This window comes from Blennius ocellaris (genome assembly GCF_963422515.1).
Source record: "Blennius ocellaris genome assembly, chromosome: 15".
NCBI lineage: Eukaryota > Metazoa > Chordata > Actinopteri > Blenniiformes > Blenniidae > Blennius > Blennius ocellaris.
The window spans coordinates 7,717,138-7,738,783 of record NC_137664.1 but is presented as its reverse complement, the minus strand read 5'-3'; the positions used below and the strand labels follow the sequence as shown (position 1 = coordinate 7,738,783).

The 21,646-nt window shown below is 40.9% G+C and overlaps 1 protein-coding gene across 1 annotated transcript in view; it reads right to left on the bottom strand.

Annotated features, from left to right (window-relative positions):
- The window catches only part of astn2 (astrotactin 2), a gene marked incomplete at both ends in the record, with an annotated part of 271,954 nt that overhangs the window by 154,476 nt on the left and 95,832 nt on the right, over positions 1–21,646 (bottom strand). Inside the window, one exon of the mRNA XM_080510130.1 lies at positions 14,460–14,612. Coding sequence (XP_080366256.1) covers positions 14,460–14,612 — 153 coding nt within the window. The remainder of the gene's footprint in view (positions 1–14,459; positions 14,613–21,646) is intronic.

Genomic DNA, 21,646 nt, shown 5'->3' with positions numbered 1-21,646 from the left:
ACATCATTTGTCATAAGCATCGTCCACAGGTACGCAAGGGAGCTCGAGCGATGTCAGAAGTTTGGAGATTCTGAGATTTCATATTGAGAATGACAAAAGTAAGGCAGACCGTAAATTATGCACTTCCAAGATATCAAGAGGTATGGTATGATGGCATTATGATGGAATGACAAAGATAATACACCAGAAACTCAATCACCAGTGACATTGAGACTGGCAGAGTCCCTCATTAGCTTATCTGCTCTGTGAAACCAGGCAGATTTTACTCCCTGACGTGTGTTTTTGAAAGGGGGGTAGCCAAATATTTCAAAAAGAAATACAGCTTATACAATTAACATTTTATACGCCGCCCCTCAGATGTTGTTCCTGAAAGTTTGATACATTGGGCCTTTGGATGACTGTGTTTCCCTCAGTATTGGTCTGGTGATGGACTGACACACTCCAGGTGTATAAAACCGAGAGAGATGATATATGGTACGCATATCTTTTAAAAGGTAGCACTGTTGCACCTACAACCAGCCAAGAAAGGTTGCTGAGGAGTGTTTATAGCATCCGATTGAAGAAAGTTTGAACTCTTAAAAATGCTCTTAGAAATCACCAGATGAATCATTACTGAGAAATGGTGCCTTCATCTCCAGGCTCCTCAGTTGCATTGCTTCATATTTTAAGGCGAGGGGGGGAAAGATAGTGAGACTAGCTTGAGGACAGTCTGGTAATGTCTACCCCACAGGTAGTTAAAGGGTCAGTTTAATGTAGCTCCAGTAATAAGCGATTCATGCTGTGACCTAATGAAATATATAAAAACCTACTGCAAATTAGATTCCCAAATTGGCAGAGCTGGTCTAAAATGTATTATTTAGCTTGAAAATTATAACATTAGCATGTACTGGTTTTTAATAGCATTCCCTTGGCCCAACGGTCATGTGCAGTACGCCAAGTTGAAGGTAGTTCATTTGATAAGCCTTGAACTGAGTTGTCAGTCAGCTTAATGTTGTTTTGATAGTAGTTAAAGCCATGTGTTATTATAATAACAAAACATGAGCAATTGTGCATTTCTAACTTCAACAATCACATAATTTTACTTTCATTCTCTTAATATCAAATTGGCAATTTAAAAAAATGTAATAAAAAAAAGTAAAGAAAATTGCTCACATCCCCGAAACACAAGCATCCTGAATAATAACGTTCCCACTGTAGTCAACATCAAAGCCTTTCCCAAGTCTCAGGGTATCAAAGAGTGCGGTAAGGACTAAGGCATGGTACCAGTAGATTATAGTCAAAGGTAGGCTGTAAAGAATAATTCAGAATTTGCTAGCACTAAATTTAACAGCTTGAACCACTGCTGTTCCCGCTTGGATTTTTAAAAAGGGGGAACTTGAAGACAAGTCTAAGCACCATTTGATGTTGACTAGAATCCCTATTGAGATTAAAAAAAAAAAAAAAAAAAGTGTGACACACTTGGGGGTGTAGCCTCTGTGGAAATATGTAAAATGCATGGGCGGAGAATGATGAAAGGAAAGTCGCTCATGTACATAAATGCAGAGTTACAGATGAGGACTTCAACCTACTTCGCTGCAGCAGGTCGACTACTTTTACAATGACATTGAACCGTCAGATCGTTTCACCAGCTGCTCCGAAGGTTTCCTCCCAGCTTGAAAGGCAGGGCAGCCTGTGAAAGCCTTTTTTATTTTTTTTTATTTTTTATTTATATTCTTAATCTCCTACAAACTGTCACCATTATTTGAGCAAAATACTTGCACTCTTCAATCAAATGCTTGGGGTGACAGCTTAGGTTAAAAAAAAAAAAAAGAAAAAAGAAAATGCCAGGCATTTGTTTTGAGAAAAAGCGTCGCGTTGCTCACATGTAAATGAGTCCAAATGAGCATTTCCTCCTCCTGTATTCCCTTGGTCTCGTGATTATTTTCTCACTCTCTCTAATTACATGCAGAAGAAACAGTGTTGTTGTGTTATGTGCGAGGACAAAGTCACGTACCGCTGAAATGCATAATTAAAAACAAATTTGCACTGAGCTGTCAATAATTAGGAGCATTTATATACATTCAGAAATACATTTTCTGCTTGTGGCGGGGCTCTCTTTCAGTCCAAGGACTACTAATAATAATTACCACCACGCTCCATATGACAAGTCCAGATTTGCATTTATTTCCCTCAAAACAGTGCCGGTGCTCAGTATTTACAGTGCAAGAACAAAAATATATATTTACAGTACAAAAACAAAACCCAAACAAAACCTGATATCAGCTCCTCTCTTAGCTGCTGGTTTTCACGAGTTTCTTGTGACCTGTGCTCTCACCAGCACCTGCAGGGACAGACTTTCCTAATCCAGTTTCCCACTCTGCTTTTAAAGGGTAAGCCCCTCCCCCGGGCATGGGATGACTTCTGTCAGCCAATCACATTCATGACAAATACATGTTCAACTCTTTTTTAAACGGATCCTCACTTTTTCTCCCAAAGCAAACAAAACATTTTCCCCAGCAAAATGGGAAATAATTATATTCAAAAAGAAAAATAAATAATTATTTCAAAGTACCTCATGGTCACATGACCAAACTTTCCGTGCGGGTGAGCTACATAGTCTCGGAGTTAGCTCCGCCCCGTCTTGGCTCTCCACTGCCGTGAGGCGTCATGTCATGGTAAGCGATTCGTGTGTATGTATGAATGTGTGAATGTTTGTGTAGGTAAATCACAGCAGTCAGGTGTGCACCCCTGTCCGGCTATGCTAACGGTTGGAGAGAGAGGGCGATGAGCTAAGTGAATGGCCTGATGTGCAGTACGGAGGGGAATGAGGAAGTGAGTGTGACGTGTATGTTTGGGTGTATGAGCGTGTGTGTGACAGTGTGCCGCTGCCCTGTTACTGCTCCGTCACATTATCCCCCTCCTCCGGGAGGTTGACGATGTGCGGCAACCTGGACAAATAGTCTGCCACCACATTGGCCTTTCCTGCTCGATGTCTGATTTCAAATTTGAACGGCTGCAGGGACAGATACCAGCGTGTGAGTCGACTGTTATGGTCCTTCATTGTGTGGATCCAGGTGAGGGCTCGGTGATCGGTCTCCAGGTCGAATTCTCGCCCAAGCAAATAGTACCTCAGGCTCTCCAATGCCCACTTAATAGCCAGGCCCTCTTTCTCCACAGCAGAATACCTGGACTCACGGGGCTGAAGCTTGCGGCTCAGGTACATGATCGGCCGTTCTTCTCCAGGATCTCCTTGGGCCAACACCACTCCCAGTCCGACCTCTGATGCGTCCACCTGCACCACAAACTTCTTTTCAAAGTCTGGGCTCATGAGGACAGGGGATGAACAGAGAAGGGCTTTAAGGGCCCTGAAGGCTCTCTCACAGTCATCAGTCCAGGTGACAGGGTTTCTCTGGTCCTTACAGGTCAAAGCTGTGAGTGGTGTAGCGATACTCGCAAAGTGTGGCACAAATCTCCGATACCACCCCGCCAAGCCTAGGAACGAGCGGACTTCTTTCTTGGTGCGGGGTCGAGGGCAGTCCCGGATAGCTTCCACTTTATCCAATTGGGGCCTCACCTCTCCTCGTCCCAGCTGATAGCCCAAGTACCGTGCCTCCTGCCGTGCCCACTCACACTTTGCCGGATTGAGGGTCAATCCAGCCTCCTGAATTTTCCCAAGTACCAAGGTCAGGTGTTGTAGATGCTCCTCCCATGTGCTGCTGAAGATCACCACATCGTCCAGGTAAGCAGCACTACAGTGGTCACACCCCTGAAGCACTCGGTCCATCAGCCTCTGGAATGTGGCTGGGGCTCCATGCAGGCCAAAAGGCATCATGGTGAATTGAAACAATCCTGCTGGGGTCTGGAACGCTGTGTATTGTCTGCTTCCCTTTGCCAATGGCACCTGCCAGTACCCCTTACATAGGTCAAGGGTGGTGATGAATTTGGCTGCACCGATCTTCTCCAACAACTCCTCAATCCTTGGCATAGGGTAGGCGTCAAACTCTGAGACTGCATTGAGTTTTCTGAAGTCCATGCAGATCCGAAGTGACCCATCCTTTTTGAACACGATGACCACTGGGCTGCACCACTCAGAGTTCGAAGGCTCAATTACCCCGAGGTGAAGCATCTCCTCCACCTCCTGCTTCAGCCTCCCGACCAGCTGCTGTGGAACCCGGTACGGGCGCTGGCGGATGGGTTGGGTATCTTTCAGGCGTATGGCATGTTCAACGAAGGTGGTCTTACCAGGCTTGGCCGAGAACAATGATGGCACGTCTTTGAAGACTTGACGAAGCTGCACTTCCTGTTCCGGGTGAAGGTGGGCCAGCACAGGCCTCGCTGCCGCATCCCCAAAGGTCTGTGGTCCTGTCTCCAGCTCCTCATCGCTGTCCACCTCCTGGGCCAGAAGAACCACCTTTGGTTCCTGGATAGGACGTTCCTTCCACTCCTTCAGAAGGTTCACGTGGTACGTCTGCTTTGATTTCTTCCTCTCCGGGTGCGATACCTCATATGTGACCGGACCCATCTTGCGAATGATCACATATGGACCTTGCCACTTCGCGAGGAGTTTGTTGGTGGATGACGGAAGAAGAAGAAGCACCTTTTGTCCTGGCTGGAACTCACGACACCGGGCCTGTTGGTCATACCAGGTTTTCTGGGTTTTCTGGGCCTCCCGTAGGTTGACCGCTGCCTCCTCCCGGTACCTCGCCAGTCGCTCCCTCCTCATCCATCGCTGTGTAGGCCTCCAACGCCTTCCCCGACAGAAGCGGAACAAGCCGGCACGCCCACTCACTCTCTGGCCAGTTCCAGGTTTTGGCAATGCGTTCAAAACGCAGGAGATAATTTTCAATGTCCTCTCCTGTATTATACGGTGGTATTTTGGGGTCACTGTAGTACCTGTGGTCAGATCTTTGCTCCTCAGGTCTACTACTGCCATCTTGTGTCACAAAGGAGGCTGCTGCTGCTGACTGTCGCCAATGACTTGGCGATGGTGGGGGCAGGTTTCGCCTGGGACTGCTGGCTGTCGCTGTACTCGGTGTCACAGGTGACGCTTGGGCTGCTGACCCCGTGACACGTGAAGCTGGTTGGTCAGTCCCCGGAAGGCCAGCTCTTATGTAGCGCAGCTCTTGCAATAGTCCTTCCTCTCTTCTGGTTTGTGCATCCAGGAAGCCTCTCATCAGCGTCAACAGCTCAGGCTCGGGCTGCCTCACTGACGCTGTGGCGAACGTAGCTCCGCCTTCTCCCTCATCCTCCTCTGATGAAGGTGGGACGGTCTCCCATGCCGTGTCGCCAACTGCTCCAGCATCTTCTTGCTGCCCCCGTTTCTGTGATCGGAGTCCTGCACGCTGTTTTGGCTGATGCACCATTTTCTTTCGACTTGCCATATCCCACTTCTGACACCAACTGTGGCGGGGCTCTCTTTCAGTCCAAGGACTACTAATAATAATTACCACCACGCTCCATATGACAAGTCCAGATTTGCATTTATTTCCCTCAAAACAGTGCCGGTGCTCAGTATTTACAGTGCAAGAACAAAAATATATATTTACAGTACAAAAACAAAACCCAAACAAAACCTGATATCAGCTCCTCTCTTAGCTGCTGGTTTTCACGAGTTTCTTGTGACCTGTGCTCTCACCAGCACCTGCAGGGACAGACTTTCCTAATCCAGTTTCCCACTCTGCTTTTAAAGGGTAAGCCCCTCCCCCGGGCATGGGATGACTTCTGTCAGCCAATCACATTCATGACAAATACATGTTCAACTCTTTTTTAAACGGATCCTCACTTTTTCTCCCAAAGCAAACAAAACATTTTCCCCAGCAAAATGGGAAATAATTATATTCAAAAAGAAAAATAAATAATTATTTCAAAGTACCTCATGGTCACATGACCAAACTTTCCGTGCGGGTGAGCTACATAGTCTCGGAGTTAGCTCCGCCCCGTCTTGGCTCTCCACTGCCGTGAGGCGTCATGTCATGGTAAGCGATTCGTGTGTATGTATGAATGTGTGAATGTTTGTGTAGGTAAATCACAGCAGTCAGGTGTGCACCCCTGTCCGGCTATGCTAACGGTTGGAGAGAGAGGGCGATGAGCTAAGTGAATGGCCTGATGTGCAGTACGGAGGGGAATGAGGAAGTGAGTGTGACGTGTATGTTTGGGTGTATGAGCGTGTGTGTGACAGTGTGCCGCTGCCCTGTTACTGCTCCGTCACACTGCTTCATGAGCTGGTCGGGCAGTAATGGACTCTGACAGACAGGAACGGCAGCTGTGCTGGTGGCGCCACATGATGCAGCCGGTCGCTCTGGACATTAGTGCATGGAGCTCGCATATGATGAAAGAAGATAAGGAGTTTTGTCAGATATCGTCTGAAAATGGTGGATTGCACACAGAATGACCGTGTGGCACATTTTTGTAACACGAGGAGGTGTCATGTCAACAGCAGGCGAGAAGCAAGACTCATCAACTCTGTGGAATTGGCCTTGCTCAGCAAAGATCAAGCGGAGTCGCCACCTGGATTGATAGCGCACGATAATGAGTAATGGAGAAGCACAGAGAGTTGAGGACAACAAACAGGCAGCAAATATATGACTTTTTGCACTTTCTTCAATGAGGGAAAGTTTTTAACACCAAACAGACCATAGATTTATTCTAAAGCAGCAAGGTTAAAGTCAATTTAGCTCAGGGGCGACGTACAGCTGACTTTGATCTGTACCGGAGTTTTACTTTTGTGTTAGTGGAAAATAGCTTGAATGCATTCATGCAATGTTTACTTTTAATGCACTTTGTTGTGCTTTCACAAATTCTAAAGTATTTTTGAAAGGCAGAATAAACAAATTCATGAGGCAATCGTCTGTTTTTCTCAGGAAGGTGTGTTGAAGTCACTCTCTCACACCATGACTTGGCGTTGTAATATCGATAGTTGTACTCTTAGGTCCAGATATGTCTTTCGCTACATTGCAAACCTCTAACTGAAATACTGTCAAATACGGTACGTAGCAGCCACTTACAAACCAATGACGAAATATTAGACAACATACACAAAGACATTGGCATGCAAAATGTAGTAGTTTTTTTGAAAAGGAAAATGTCGGTTTATGGAATACAAGACATGTGAAATGAATCTGATGAGAACTATGCTAAGTCATATAAAGCCCCAAACAAAGATACAATTATAATTTGTGAACTGATAAGAACATTAATTTGGGGAAAAGAAAATCTGATCAGATAAGTTTGTGATCTCTCTGTCTAATTTGCGCCTCACTTGGTCTTTGGTATATAAAGCATACAGTGAGCTGGCAGTAGATCGGCTGTGTATGGCCGGCTGTAGAGAAGCCCTGGGGCTGCAGACCCACAGCTGTAATCACTGTGTTTTGCCTGCAGTGAAGATTGAAGACTGCTGAAAGTGGAGCCGAGCGCAGAATGAACTCAAGAAGCATGAAACACAAACTCTCTCTCCTCCCCTCTCTCTCTCTCTCTCTCTCCCTCTCTCTCTTCCTCTCTCTCTCTCGCTGTCTCACACACGCCGAGACCTCTGCACGCACAAGACAGCACAGAACTACTTTCATGTGCTACTTCAAAGCATCAATTAAACACAAGAAAACCTAGATAATAACCATAAGGTTATCCTCATCGTAATGAGCCAATGTATTCGTTGTGACACATCAAAACACACCGCTTCGAGCCGACACATGGAAATGCATTAACACTGCAGCGGGGGAATAGAATGCACAGCCGTGCATGCAAATAGGGAAGTACGTTTTTAAGGACAAATCTTAATATTTAACAAAACCACAATGCATTGTGAATTCAAATTGTTGAAGAGCCTCGCGAGCAGAAAAAGGAGAGTTGCATAGGGCAAAGTCAGTTTTAAGAAGACAGGGGTTATACGGATGAGCTTTTTATCAACTTCCTCACAATGTCGTAAAAAAAAAAAAAAATGCATATTATGGCTGAAGTAGTTCTCATTCAGCAGTTTTTTGATTTTTGGGGTTTTTTTGTGTGAAGGTACTGCGATACGACACAGAGGTAGTGATTTCAAGTGTGCGTGCAAACTGCATGCGAGACTTTTGTTTGATAGAGTCGCACACGTACAAAAAGCCTCCAAATGCCCTCCTCAGACCCTCCTCGGAGGGAGAAGGGGAGGCCAGTTGACAGCAGCTCACAGCACTTCAATTCCACATCATTAGATCCAGTGTTCATAAGGCATATCCGCGGGTCTGTAGCAGCACAAAAGAAAGCTTGTGTGAATATTGTTGCACCGCTATACTTCACATTGTACGGGATGTAAAAGCCAACTGGTTTCCTTATTTCACAAGCGGTGCGTAGGCTGATGACATGTTTTGACACACTTTGACAGCAGAATGCAAGAATGTCTCCGTGGCGGGAGAGAGATAATTTGGTAGTTTAGTGAATTCACACCTTCTTACTTTAAACTTTTACAAACTAAAAAAAAAAGTTGTAAGAGCAGACGGGGGACATTGTACGGTAATTTGTCTTAAGAGGGTTCAATGAGAAATTATTAAGCAGAATGATTTTACATGAAGTATTCTATACAATTGGTTGAGTGACAGCTTGTGAGTGTACAATAAACCATTGCCTTATGGTAAAAGATGACAGTTTGAATCACCTAAACAAACACTAAAAGAAACACACAACACTTTGACCAAAAGTACTTTTTTTTTTTTTAGACATGCTTTAATATTTATGGCTTTGTAAATAACAATGAGATGGCACTGGAAAGAAAATGAGCCCATCTGAGCAAGGCGGATCCAAAATGCCAGAAGTGCTTGAGTCCTCCATCTGATCAAAGCACAATGGTGATGAATGAACAAAAACAGCTGGCAGCTGCAGTTTTTTTTTTTTTTTTTTTTTGCAGTACAGTACTCCAATTACATATGTTAACCACTGCTAGCCCCAACCCCAAAGTGTGTGAACCTTTTAAAAAGTACAATCCCCAGAAAAGCCAAAAGCTCCTGTGCTAGTGCTTGGGGAGAGTTTTTATAGTCAAACTGGAAATTAAGAAATGCAAGAACTTGACAGATGCCGAGCAGGACGATTAGCTTATCAAAACCATTGTATAAATTGATTACGTCTTATCTCCTTTGCCTCCATGATAGTCCCCGTTTTTCATGTTTTCAAGAAAATTAATCGTCCATCCCTCAAGTTCATTGTCTAAACCAGGCTATTAGGATATCCATGTAACAATACTAATGGTCAATAATAATTTGTCCTGGATCAATGTAGATTTGGATGTCATCCAAACATCAGCCCTGGTTTTATTCTAAACCAACTCAATTGAGAAAAAAAAGGGAAAACTTGTACTTTGGATCAAGAAATGCTTCCAAGTCGAATCCGATAAATAATCAGAAAAGTGACTTTTACATTGTGTTCATGCAAGGCATGTATAAACTGTTACCTTCTTTTGCAACTTCATTCATGAAAGTTGAATAAACTACTAATAAGTTATAGGTAAAATACAAACAAGCACATGTGCATCTGCATTTTTTGCCATCTGGGATTTTGTACAGAAATATTGCAATGCTCTCTGTTGCTGGGGAGCGTACAAAGAAATAAGTCAAACCTTTAAGGTAGCCTCAAACAATATCTGTTACAACATAATCTCAAGGGTAAGGTCAATCTTGCGTACAGAGGTCAAGTTAGATGGAGAAAACACTATACAACACGATAACTAGTCAATTTTAGGAGATGAATACATTTACGTCTGTCCATTTGAGGAATCAATTTTCAATTTATCTCTAATCCTTTTTTCCATTTGCCTTGACTTTGGCTTTGACTTTACTTTTTAAATTACACAGCCACTGTTTTATCCATCAGAAGGATAGGCAGTCGATAATTACTTGACAAACGCTTTCAAAGAGAACAAATTTATTAGCATTTTTATAATGTGAAATTACTGCATGCTGATAACAATTTCAAATCAGAGCCCTGATCTTAATCTAATAAATCATCCCGTTGAGAAGCGACTGCTGAGTCCAAAGTGGAGAGAGGGACTGAGAAAATCCATCCATGAGCCAATACTTTGAGAGAGTCCAGGTATAAGATGGTGCTACAAGAAACTAGGGCAATATATTCTGGCGTGGTAGAAAGGAATATTGCCACAAAGCAAAATTTAAATATGCAGGCCCGTGGACACCAGGAGAAGAGTGTATGCACAGCTGCAGGGTTTAGCTGAGCAGACACAACTGCTGCTTGTTTCCAGGTGAAGAGACACTGCGTACTGTTTTAGTCAATCACATACCTGGAAATCAAGTTGACTAAGTTGATTTTTGAAATGCATTTAGCTTCGTCTGCAACCCGTGTAATGTTAGTGTGATGAGTCACTGCCGCTCCTATTATCCACATTCAAGGAAAACCCACACTGGCGCTATCCATCTGGCTCGGGGATTGGCCATTAGAAACATACTTTTTCTCCTCCATCTCTCAGGCTTCGAAGTAAAAAGAAAAAAAAAAAAAAAGAAGACGGGTATTTTCTTGAAACGCCTGTGTGCTGCTCGGTGTTCACGCCCCACACACATTCTTTACAGTACCTGCAGTATTTCCTCCCACTCACAAACTGAGGACGATAGCTGTTCTCTTGTGCAGACTTACCAGGCCCCTGAGTACTCAACGCTGGTGTGTTGACTCCTTGATCCTTATGTGACGCATCATAAACTGGATGCAGGAAACTGGAGTATGCTGATGATAAGTATCATCTTCACTTGTTGCTCCTGAAAGTGTGACACTGTGTATTCCCTGGTGTCCCAGCACTGTCTGTGTGAAGTGTGGACCATGGGACCAAAGGTAGTGTGAGGATACCACCATTTTTGGCTGTATATTTTTGTAGAGATGATAAAAAAAAAAAAAACAGATAACATTTTTAATTTGTGGTTCCATTTGTGTTCAAGTAGCACTGGAAAGACAAGACTGTCAGAGTATGTTCTTCATATTGTATTAGATTCTATGATTTATTTTGAATGACGTTTTGCTTCATTTTGTGTCATTCGAAACTGAGCTATGATCAGGTGCATCATTACATTGCAATCATAAAACAAATCATGCATTGTTGTGCTTAGATTCCCTTCAATGGCAGGAGTTTGCAAAATGTACCTCTGGAACAACGTATTGCCATATTCGTCCCCTCTGTCGTGGATCCTTTACACCAGGAATGTCAACTACATTTGAGTTCAGGGGCCACAAACAGCCCAATTCCATCTTGAGTGGGCAAGACTAGTAAAATAGTGCCAAAATAACTAACATTTTTAATTAAAAATGTTGTTGTGGCACAGGTTATACAAAGACAAACAATTACTACAAAAAAAAATTACTGCAACATCAAAATAAGGTCAATATTGATGCAACGTTATGGCGCAAAATACAGTGAAATAGAAACAATGTGTAAAAACATTAATTTATTTTTGTATTCTTTACCATTTGCTTTGTGGTTTCACACACCTGAATGGAGCCTCTTGAAGGCCAGTTTTGGCTCACATGTCTTATGTTTACACCCCTGCATTAAGCATTCCACCAAAATAATATACATAAACATGGATATCTCAAAATCATTCTATTTAAACACCTGACTGCCTTGAAAGTTACTATTGTAATTTGAGGTAACAAATGTGACATTTAAGTTAAAAAAAACTGTTGAAAATATGAGTCAGACCCCACTATGTCACCGACATGCTGCTTTTCCCATCAGGTGATAAATGTTGAGTTTCGAAATGTTACTCTCAGGACATTAATCATGATTAAATTGCCCACATGCAGCGTCTTAGACTTGAAACCATTGGCTGTCAGGTGACTCTAAAATGATATACATATGATACATGTGTTATAAGTTAATAACAGTAATAATTGAGTGATACACACTTGCATTGCATTATAAAATGCTCCAGTGATTGAAGCGCCACAACAAAAAAGTATTTTTTGCTAGACCTGTTTGCTCCACATTTTCCGCACTTCTCGAGAAATTTGCAAAGCATTCATTTTCTTTATGGAGTAATAACCTTTTGGGTTTGTCCAATTAACTCTTTTCTTTAACCACTCTCCAACAAATAGTTTTTCCTCATATTGAGTGTTTGTCCTATTATCGTGTTAAGAGTACTTTCCAACATGTTCATGTGCAGGACACCTTTTCACCTCCAATTAAAGACCCACCAAATAAACTGTTTGACAATTGGCCTCAGAGCGGATCTCTTTCTGAGATGTCCTTCAGACGTGAGGCTTGCATGGATTTACCAGCAGAGGCATCCATCGCACAGAGGGTGATGCAAATTACATTTTAATATTGCACTCCACCAGTCAACTGCAGAAAAGTTTTCATTGTCAAAAAAAGAATATAAATCCTCTTAACCTTACCAGATTTATAATGACCAACTATATGAATCTGCTAAATATACAACACATTTTATTTTGCTACCAGGTAATGAACTACATTTTTTACTCATGCCACCAATTTACAACTCAAAACTGCAACAAACACATGTTTTTGTAAAAGGGTAAAACCGTGTATTTAAATTACTTTCAATGACATTGAAAATAAAACTGAAAAAGCTGATGACAATTAGTTTATTTATTTATTTATTCTTTTTTTCTTATTTTTAGCTTTTTTTTAAATAAAGTTGGATATGGAATGACTATTATAGAGGCTGTCTTCAAATTCAAAATGTATCTTTGAAATACATTTCAAAGAAAACTTTAAAACAAAAATACTTTTTACAAGTTTCTATCATGTGGTTATAACTTTTATATAACTCATGATGAAAACAAATGTAAATAAAAAACAAACAAACAAACTATGTTGTTTGTTTACATTTAAATGATAACCAATACGATGCAAATCATTTTACAATGAACTTGAGTTTAATCTCCAAATCTACTTTCAAACCAATAAATATCTCAAGTGCCCACATCTGTTATCAACTCCATTTTATGTATATACATAATGTATAATGCTATGGAAACTTGAAATGCCACTCAGTAAAATGCCCATTTTAGCGCTTTTTTTTGTACTCATGATAAGCAAATATGCTTTAAATAGAGTTAAAAACCACTCATAGTTCACAAAGCCTTATAGCGAATGCAATGTTGATGCACCAATCCTAAACAAAAAGAATGCAAGAGTTACAGGGACATGCACTGCATACAACACATGAATCTCAGCCATGAATATTAAAATGGATGCATATTAATTCACATATCATCAATTCCACTATGACAACATTCCATTTTTCACACCATGCAATATTGACTCCATATATTTCACAGACATCAAATGGGATGCCGGACGTTAAGCGATAAATCGCTATTCTTTTCAATTTTGTGTTCGAAGCATCACAGTATCAAACATTCAGTTTGCAGGCCGAAACGACTTTACAGGAGCATTAATAAACTTGCACAGTTATAAAAAGTACATGTTCATTTAACTTTTTCATATCTGGGGATCACAGAGTTTTAGCTCTACTTGTCAATAAAACTGAGATCCAAGTCGAGACATCAGTGATGCTGAAGTGAAATAAAGTGCTGTGAGAGGAAATGTGTGCAAAATTGCATGCTGGACACTGCACTCTGCCTCAAGAAAAAACAGGCTTTTGCCAATATTAGTCTAAAGAGGAATGCTTGCAGCAGATATTGAGAGCCAAAACACAATTCAAAGTCAAGTCCTGGTTTTTGGACATTTCATTGTATCTTTCTTGCACAGGATCTCTGATACGGTGCCATCATTTTCTTGTTCAAGATTTGGAAAGAGATATTCAATTAAATGTAGGCTTATTTATTAGGTACCCATGTCTCCACATTAGAACAAAGGGAAGCATTTGAAGTTGTCAGTGTTTATTGCATAATGTGATTTAAATGTAATTGCCCAGCCTTGGGCTGAATCTGGCCCCTGTTCTAAAACAAATTTGACAATGCTGTTTTAAAGCATTACAACAATGATCCTGTGGGGTGTGATGCTCTGGTGAATACCAAACTTCATGGAAAGTAGTCGATTTAACACTATGCATGCAGTGAGAAAACAGGTTAAACAAACCAAGAGATGGAGATGGTATAACCCGCCATAAAAATAAAGTTAAGTATTAATTTGACCTTCAATCTTATGATGTGCTGAATGAGTTGAATGCATGATTTTTTTGTTGTTGTTTTGGTTTGTTTGTTTTATTTGGGGGGAGGGGGGGGGTCCTGGCATTAAGCCATGAAACTTCATTACAAATTAAAAACAAATAATGGTTAATAAATACATGTTATTTGAAGGCGCATGGAAAATGTAAAGGAGAAATGTACGTATCACATGAGACTGACTGAAAAGCTCTTCCAAGGGATGAGTGGTACAAATGAGCTTTTATTTATATCTGTCTTGGTATATGTATAGCACTTTTTTTCCCCTGTCGAACAAACAACAAATTAATGAAATCACGCGTGTTATTATTTGGCTTCCGTAACTTTCCGCCAGCAAAAAGATCTGCGAGTGACTTTTTTTGTCCTACCTCTGGTGTGGCTGGGAACCCTCCGGCGGCCTGTAGAAGAGCTGTGCATGACATGCTGGTAGTGAGACATGTCTGTCGGTGTGTTGGGAACACGGAAGCTGTCCTGGAACCTCTGCATCAAATCTTCGACTGACTCTGTGTTTGGGTCAATGGCTACGACAAAGAAATGCAGAGTGAAAATGGCAGCGATGTCACGAGGCCTAAACACACAGCATATTTTTCAAAGACTGACACGCGCAGATATAATAGAGAAGAATCCACATTGAAATACAAACATATCCAAAAATTGCTTTTTTTGTTGGGGAGGTTTTTTCAGGCGCGATTTGAGATGAGAATACAATATGCATCATGAGCCACTGAGCTGTCCCATTTAGATCATGTGAAAAAAAACAAAAAAAACTGGAGTGTCAATGTCTTCTATTCAATTTTTTTTTTCCCGTCCTTTAAATGATTCCATCAATTCAATATTGCCTCATCTCTACAGGGATCCTGCCAATGCTTCCCTTGGTGGTTTAGTCTCACTCTTCCTGATGAATGACTCCAAAACAACTGGCTGTAGGGAAAGAAGGGAGGCTAGAGGAAGGGCCCCGAGTCCCTTTACCCACATAGAGAATATGGAAGAAGAAAGGAGATGACATTTAAGTGACTGTATACATCAGGGAAAGAAAGAGACACCAGTTATGAGTGGAAAATATCCTCTCTTTGTGACACATACAAAAAGGGTTGAAAGACATCTATCTGAAAATGCCAGATATTCAAATATGTGCAGGTTGGCCAAAGCTTTGAGGTCTGAACTTTTTAACTGGTTAAAAAAAAAACAATGCTCAGGGTAATAATGCTTCTATATATTGGTGGCGATATACTATCTGCAGTGTGTAGTGGAGGAACAAAGCTGGACAACTGTAGCTTGAAGCAAACTGCACAAACAGCCCCGTCCCCAAACTTACAGCAGTGTCGCCATCTCCAAACGACGGGGCCATTCATCACCCCAACCACCAATACCCCCACCTATCATCATCATCTTTTGATCTGTCAGTCTGGCTCTGAGGTGTACTCTATCCATGAATAATGGTGATGTGTTGCTCCCAGTGGATGCTCATCACGCATGCCAATGAGCGCGCAGCAGCAGAGGAAGTGGGGAGATAAAGAGGACGAGGGTGAGAGAGAAGAGGCACAAGTATCTGCAATTTTAGAATGTTGTACATGGAAACAATAACAAAGGTATTCTGTTGCAGAACAAATACATGGTCCTTGTGTTGAGGCATATTTGTTTATGTTCACTTGTGGTTAAAACCAAGCTTCCATCCACTCTGGATTTCCGTCTCACCACAGAGGATTTCTCTGAGTCGTACTGCACTTTTTGGGCTCTGCAACCTGACGCAATAGATGACATCAAATCTCCCCGCTTCCATTGACGGAACATATATTAGCTTACATTCATCACTCTTGGTCAGCTTTGCCTTTCAATAAAAGTAGCATGGTTCCAGAATGATTTACAAAAAAGCAAACCCTCTTTTTCTGTACTTTGGTTCTTGAAAGTATCGCAGCCAAAAGGACATACGCAGGGCTCATTTCCAGCCGCCATCATATTCCCAAAAAAGGATCTCATGTGTGTCCTGGCTTTGAGCCAACGAGCAGACTGCAGGACTGTGGTTCATTACACACCAAGGGTTAGACACGTAATGGTTACACCAGTCTGCAACAGATAAAACTTTTAGATATGCAAATTACTACTGCCCGTTTTTCACACATGAAAACAAAACCATCTGGCCTCCACCCCCACCCCCACCCCCCGTGCCGTCTTTGCAGTCGCCTCTGTGATTTGACCATGTCTCCGAAAGTTGTTAGCAGCAATAACGTATTAGTATTTCCCAAGTGTGTCAGCCAAAATATGTTTTAGCTTTTCTGACTTTGTGTTTGTTGAGTGAGTCATCGATTTTTCATTCTGTGTTGGGGAAAAACAGACTCAAACTACAGCAGTAAAGGCAACAATGCAACACACCCACTGCTGGCCTACAATTAGAGGTGAACAAAGCATGACACACAAGCCCTTTTTTTTGTTTAGATACTACTCAGTGGGAATGTGCTATCATATCTACTATCTCGGACTGCAGCCAACATCTAAGATGCCCAAAAGGCAACCAAAATGCTAAATTCAAGTCCAACAAAACCAAAACACATTTGACCCACATCATCTATGAAGCAAGTCAGTGTGATTTTAAGCATTAAATGATATAAAAATGCTGGATGGAAATATTAATGGAATTGCCTTGGTATGGTAATTACTGCAACTTCAACTTGCCACAGTGGGAATATTCAGTAACAACAGAAATAGATCATTGTAGGACAATTTTCATAACATGTAGACACATGATTGTCTACAATTGTCTTGATTTAGAAATGTTCCGTTATATCTGTGGATTAAATTTTCTGTAGGCTACATAAATGTCCAATTTGATGTTTTATATAATTTATTAATATAGAATTGTAATCAGTTTAAGGCCAAAATTGTTTTCCTATAATACGATTGTATACATTTTATATTGTGCTTATTTAATGGGAAATAATCTGTAGAATAATAATATAACTCTTAATATACTCTTAATAATATACACGTTAAAGGTATAACTTCCTTTATATGTTTCATATTTGCTGCTGTTGTTCTCATAGCACAATGTTTAATAAACATTCCCAATAGCTTAAAAATTCATTATGCATCAACCTCACAACTTTGTTTTTTTTCTTATGCAGTTCAATTTACGATATTGTTGCTACCTGCTGCTCTTAGGTGCTGTATTTAATAACGCTTATATTTACTAGCCTGTAGCCGAAGATAAAACAAACACAGCCCAAGTGCCTGTCTGATTATGTGCTATTCTTTCTCCATATGTTCGGAGAACAAGAGGAGAAAGATGAACGGCTGTGAATGGACCCAACGCGCTAAAGCCGAGTGCATTTGTCAAAACTAGTAGACTATAAAAGCAACAAAAAATGTTCCTGTCTGAAATGACACCTTTTCATCCTCAACATTTGCTTTGATGCTAAAGGTGGTAATGTACTGCTGTGGTGTTGACGTGGAGCGAAGTATGTGTACGGTATGCTGACTCTTGAGTGTGAGTGGGATCTGGTTTGCACTGAAGGAAAGCTTTCTTCTCGCTTCCGCCATGCGGGAACCCTTTTGAGAACATGACAAAAGAGTCTCGCATTTTCTGGCACCAGCTTGCAAAGGATTTCCCACCATCGCTGTTTTCTTAAAAAAACAAAAAAAACTAACCAGACTGGGTTTTTAATACCACTGCAAGCCAACATATGAGTGGGTAGGATGGCACAGTGATGCAAACATGCAACAAACGACGCACGATCTTAGAGACATCACGGGATGCGGATTATTCTGGTCATAACTCTGTTGTTTTTACTCAAAGTCCTAAAGCTTCATTGTGGTTCATGGAGAGCACACTTAGTATGAGATGCTTGAAGCGATGTAGGCAAAGAACGCAAAGCAAGGACTACATTATCTCCTTGAATACGTCTACACTATGCATATCTTAAGTGCTGTTTGAGAAGCTACATAAATTAGGGTCTTACTTATAAGATCCTTATGTTTCGGGACTCAAAGGGAAGTTTGTCAAAAAAAAGAACCTCAATGACAAAAGGCATTCCTGTCCACAGGATACAGACTGCGTTAGTTTAGTTTGAGAACAGTTTTCGAATTATTTTACATTGCATGTCTCGCAGTCGACAAAAAAAAGCGATCCTTTTCTCCATTTGTGACAATTTAATGTGTGAATGTCCTTGGGAAAGTTTTTTTAAAGGCCGTAGTAGACTAGTTTTCTGTATTGGGTAACAGCAGAAGGTGTATTAAAGTCCCTGAAGTTGTAACTTATTCTCAACAGCGAATGTGAGGTGTGATTTCTGTGTGTGTTTTAAATACCAACACATCTTCACTGACACATCTGTATTGTCAGTATGTGAAGCTGCTGCAACGCAAGACATGAAGAACCATGTCTCTCATGACATATATTTTACAAGTATGGAGCAAAAATGTCATTCTATTTTCTCAAGAGCTATTTTTTTATTTGGCACCATGTCACAAAATGTGTAATCCTCTGTAACTTTGTAAATCGCCAGCTAATAACTGCTTGACAATTGACTTTATGATCATGTATTCTCGTACCATAATATCAATAACTGGAAGTATAACATACAGACATCATTCTGTTGTCACTTGAAAACATTGTGTAAATAGCATATTAGTTAGTTAGAATCGGTTCCATTCCCCCACAACCATAAACGAGATAAAATGGTGTATAAGAGGAATAGATATAAGAACAGGTTCAGTAACTGTAACAAATACTGCCTCAAAATCACTTTCACTGATCCACATGTATTAAAATGGGCCAAATAAAGCAGACAGTGGTGAGTAAATATCCTAATTTGAACATTAGGAATTCACCCTTTAGTGTAAATCCATAAAAAAAAATTATTTTGATCTGCCAAGTTGAAATATCAAGTTTCCTCATGCAATACAGTTAAGAGGGTAATTCTCTATCTGCCCTGCATACATTCCCTTGTAGTTTTTGCCTATTCTAACACTGCTATGTAACAATTAACATAAATCTGCCAAAATGATTCAGTCAAATTAAAAAAAAGAATACATACACACACATATATATATATATATATATATATAAATAATTAGAAATTAAAAATGGAAATGGGTCAAATCAACCAGTTACATAATACAAGACTAAAATGAGCCTTATCTCCTTTTAGCATTTCCACTAAAAGCATTAGACTAATTCTGGCACTCCGGGTGAAATAAACAAACAAGAAGGGCTGGACAGCTGCCACATGAGCCTTGATCTGCCGTGACTAAGGAGAGCGTCTGACTGCATGTTTGAGGTTAACTGCTTGCATACGCTGTATATTTCATGGCCTCCCTGAAGTGCTCACAGCCACAGCCTCTTTTAAATGAAGGTAATTCCTGTCTAAAGGTTGTCATGACCCTGGAGCTCAAGTTTTCTTTTGATTTCCCACCCAATACACACAGCTACAGCGTTGTGATGGGAGTCTTGGTGCAGTGCTGTGAGGTAATACATCAGTCATTGATAAGATTGATCAGACAGAGAAATGTGTACTCTTTTCTTTGTATGTTTTCTGACTCAGCTGTAGTTACTTCCCATTTCTCACTTCTGTCAGAAGCAGCCACGAAGATATGGGTTTTTTTTCTGACGTTTGTTTTTCCCAAGACCCCAAGTCCACGAGCTTCTCATTTTAAGTTCAATGTCAGCTAAAGCTCTGGCGCCTTTATTTCCTCCTTTTCATCTCCCTTATCTGCAGTTACTCCCTTATCAGTGCTGAGTGCGTGTTAACAGTGTCTCATAAGCAGAGGATGTCAACAGCTTGCTGCCTCAGTCAACTTATTTGTGGTGGTCTCACGATGCCCACAGTGGGAAGATAACCCTCCTCAATTTTAAGGTTTTTTTTTTTTTTTTTTGGGTTGAGCTTCACCGTCATGCTTGTTTATATTTCTTCATGCAGGCTTTTGTGGGAATGTAAAAGCATCTGTATGTTTCTGTTGACCAAGAAGTTCACATGAGCCTCCACCCCCCGCCACACTTTCACTCGCTACCCTGCCTTAATGTGGAATATTTCTTTCGCAGACTATTTCTATCAAAGCACTTTACACAAAGTGGTCTCCAAATCCAGTTATATATATAAAATATATTTAAAAGGAATGGCCGTCAAACAGATTAATCGCACATATTCACTAAAAATATTTACCTCAAAGAAGACAATTGAATTCAAGGTATAGCTTCACATTAATATGCCACAGCGACACACTAGTGGCCATCTGAAGGGTATTTTGCTGAAGTGTCCAGTCCAAACATAATGCAATCCATCTGTTTTTCCCTCTTTCACTGTTTATTTCCCAGCAGCCCTCATTCTCCCCGTTTCCCTTGGGACCTCATTGCTGAGCAATGCTCTCATATGGACTCAGAGAGGTAAAATATGCTGCCATTTGCTTTATGATGGACATGCACTCAGTGTTCTTATTAGGAGGCCACTAAGGTGACAGGCATGCATCACTAGTCAGGCAAAATACCAAAAGGGTTAGCATTAACAAGCTATTTACTGCCAACTGACTATTCCTTGGGAATAGCTGATCATTGATATGCACATTCATTATACCCAACCAAAACAGCGAAAGAAAGGCAATGCTTTGAATTTTGGGAACTCAATGTCTTGGGATGAAGCAATTTAATGTTTTTAAGTTCCAGACCAAATCCTTTCAAAATTCATTGGAAATTAACCTGCAACAGTCAAACAATAATTTGACATTTCCCTTCTTTAATATTTTCCTCTATTTGCATTCAGACACTGTTATTAAGTGAAAAAAAATTATAATTTCAAGTAAATCACTTCAGGGTACAGGTCGTTTACATGAGGAACCAAGTGAACTGCTGAGAAACTTATTTTTATAATGAGTTTTGGTGAGTCTTAATATTGAGGTAGCTCAAGCTCAAAGAAAGGAATCTTTAGAGAGTCAGACTTCTCTCAAAAATGGTGTATTGAAACAATATTGAACCAAAGGCTAGAACAGAAAGACACTCAAAATATAAAAGTTAATTTGTTAAGCGAACTAATAGTGTCCAAAACAAATATTTCCTGAAGACGACTCCATGATACTGACAAATGTGTAGGGCAGGTTACATTTCTGGCCATTATAAGGTGAGACAAAACACATATAGGGACCAGATTTAGTATTATATACATACTCATTTCAAGCTGGGGTTTTCTTGGGTATCATGTAAAAATCTGATACCATCACACTTGAATCTGATGCCCGTGCTTTCACAGAAATGATACGCGGCACCAGGAAGGGCAACAGTTGTTCTGTCAGCAAAAAAAAAAAAACAAAAACCCTGAAGGACTACTCGCTACTCCAAAAAGCCAAATGAACAAGTCGAGGCCAGCTTCCCCTAAATCGCTGATACAGCCTATGGGAATTACTGTCTGTCAGAAACTGAAACCTTTGACCATGACTCTCTGTCCATAAATAGTGCTTGACCCCGATTTCTTTTAGGCTCAAGAAGAAATTTCCTCTCCATTGAAAGTGAGTGAAACACAAGGTAGCATTCGCAGGCTCTTCATCCATGCCCCTGAGGCAGGTGGAGATACAGCCT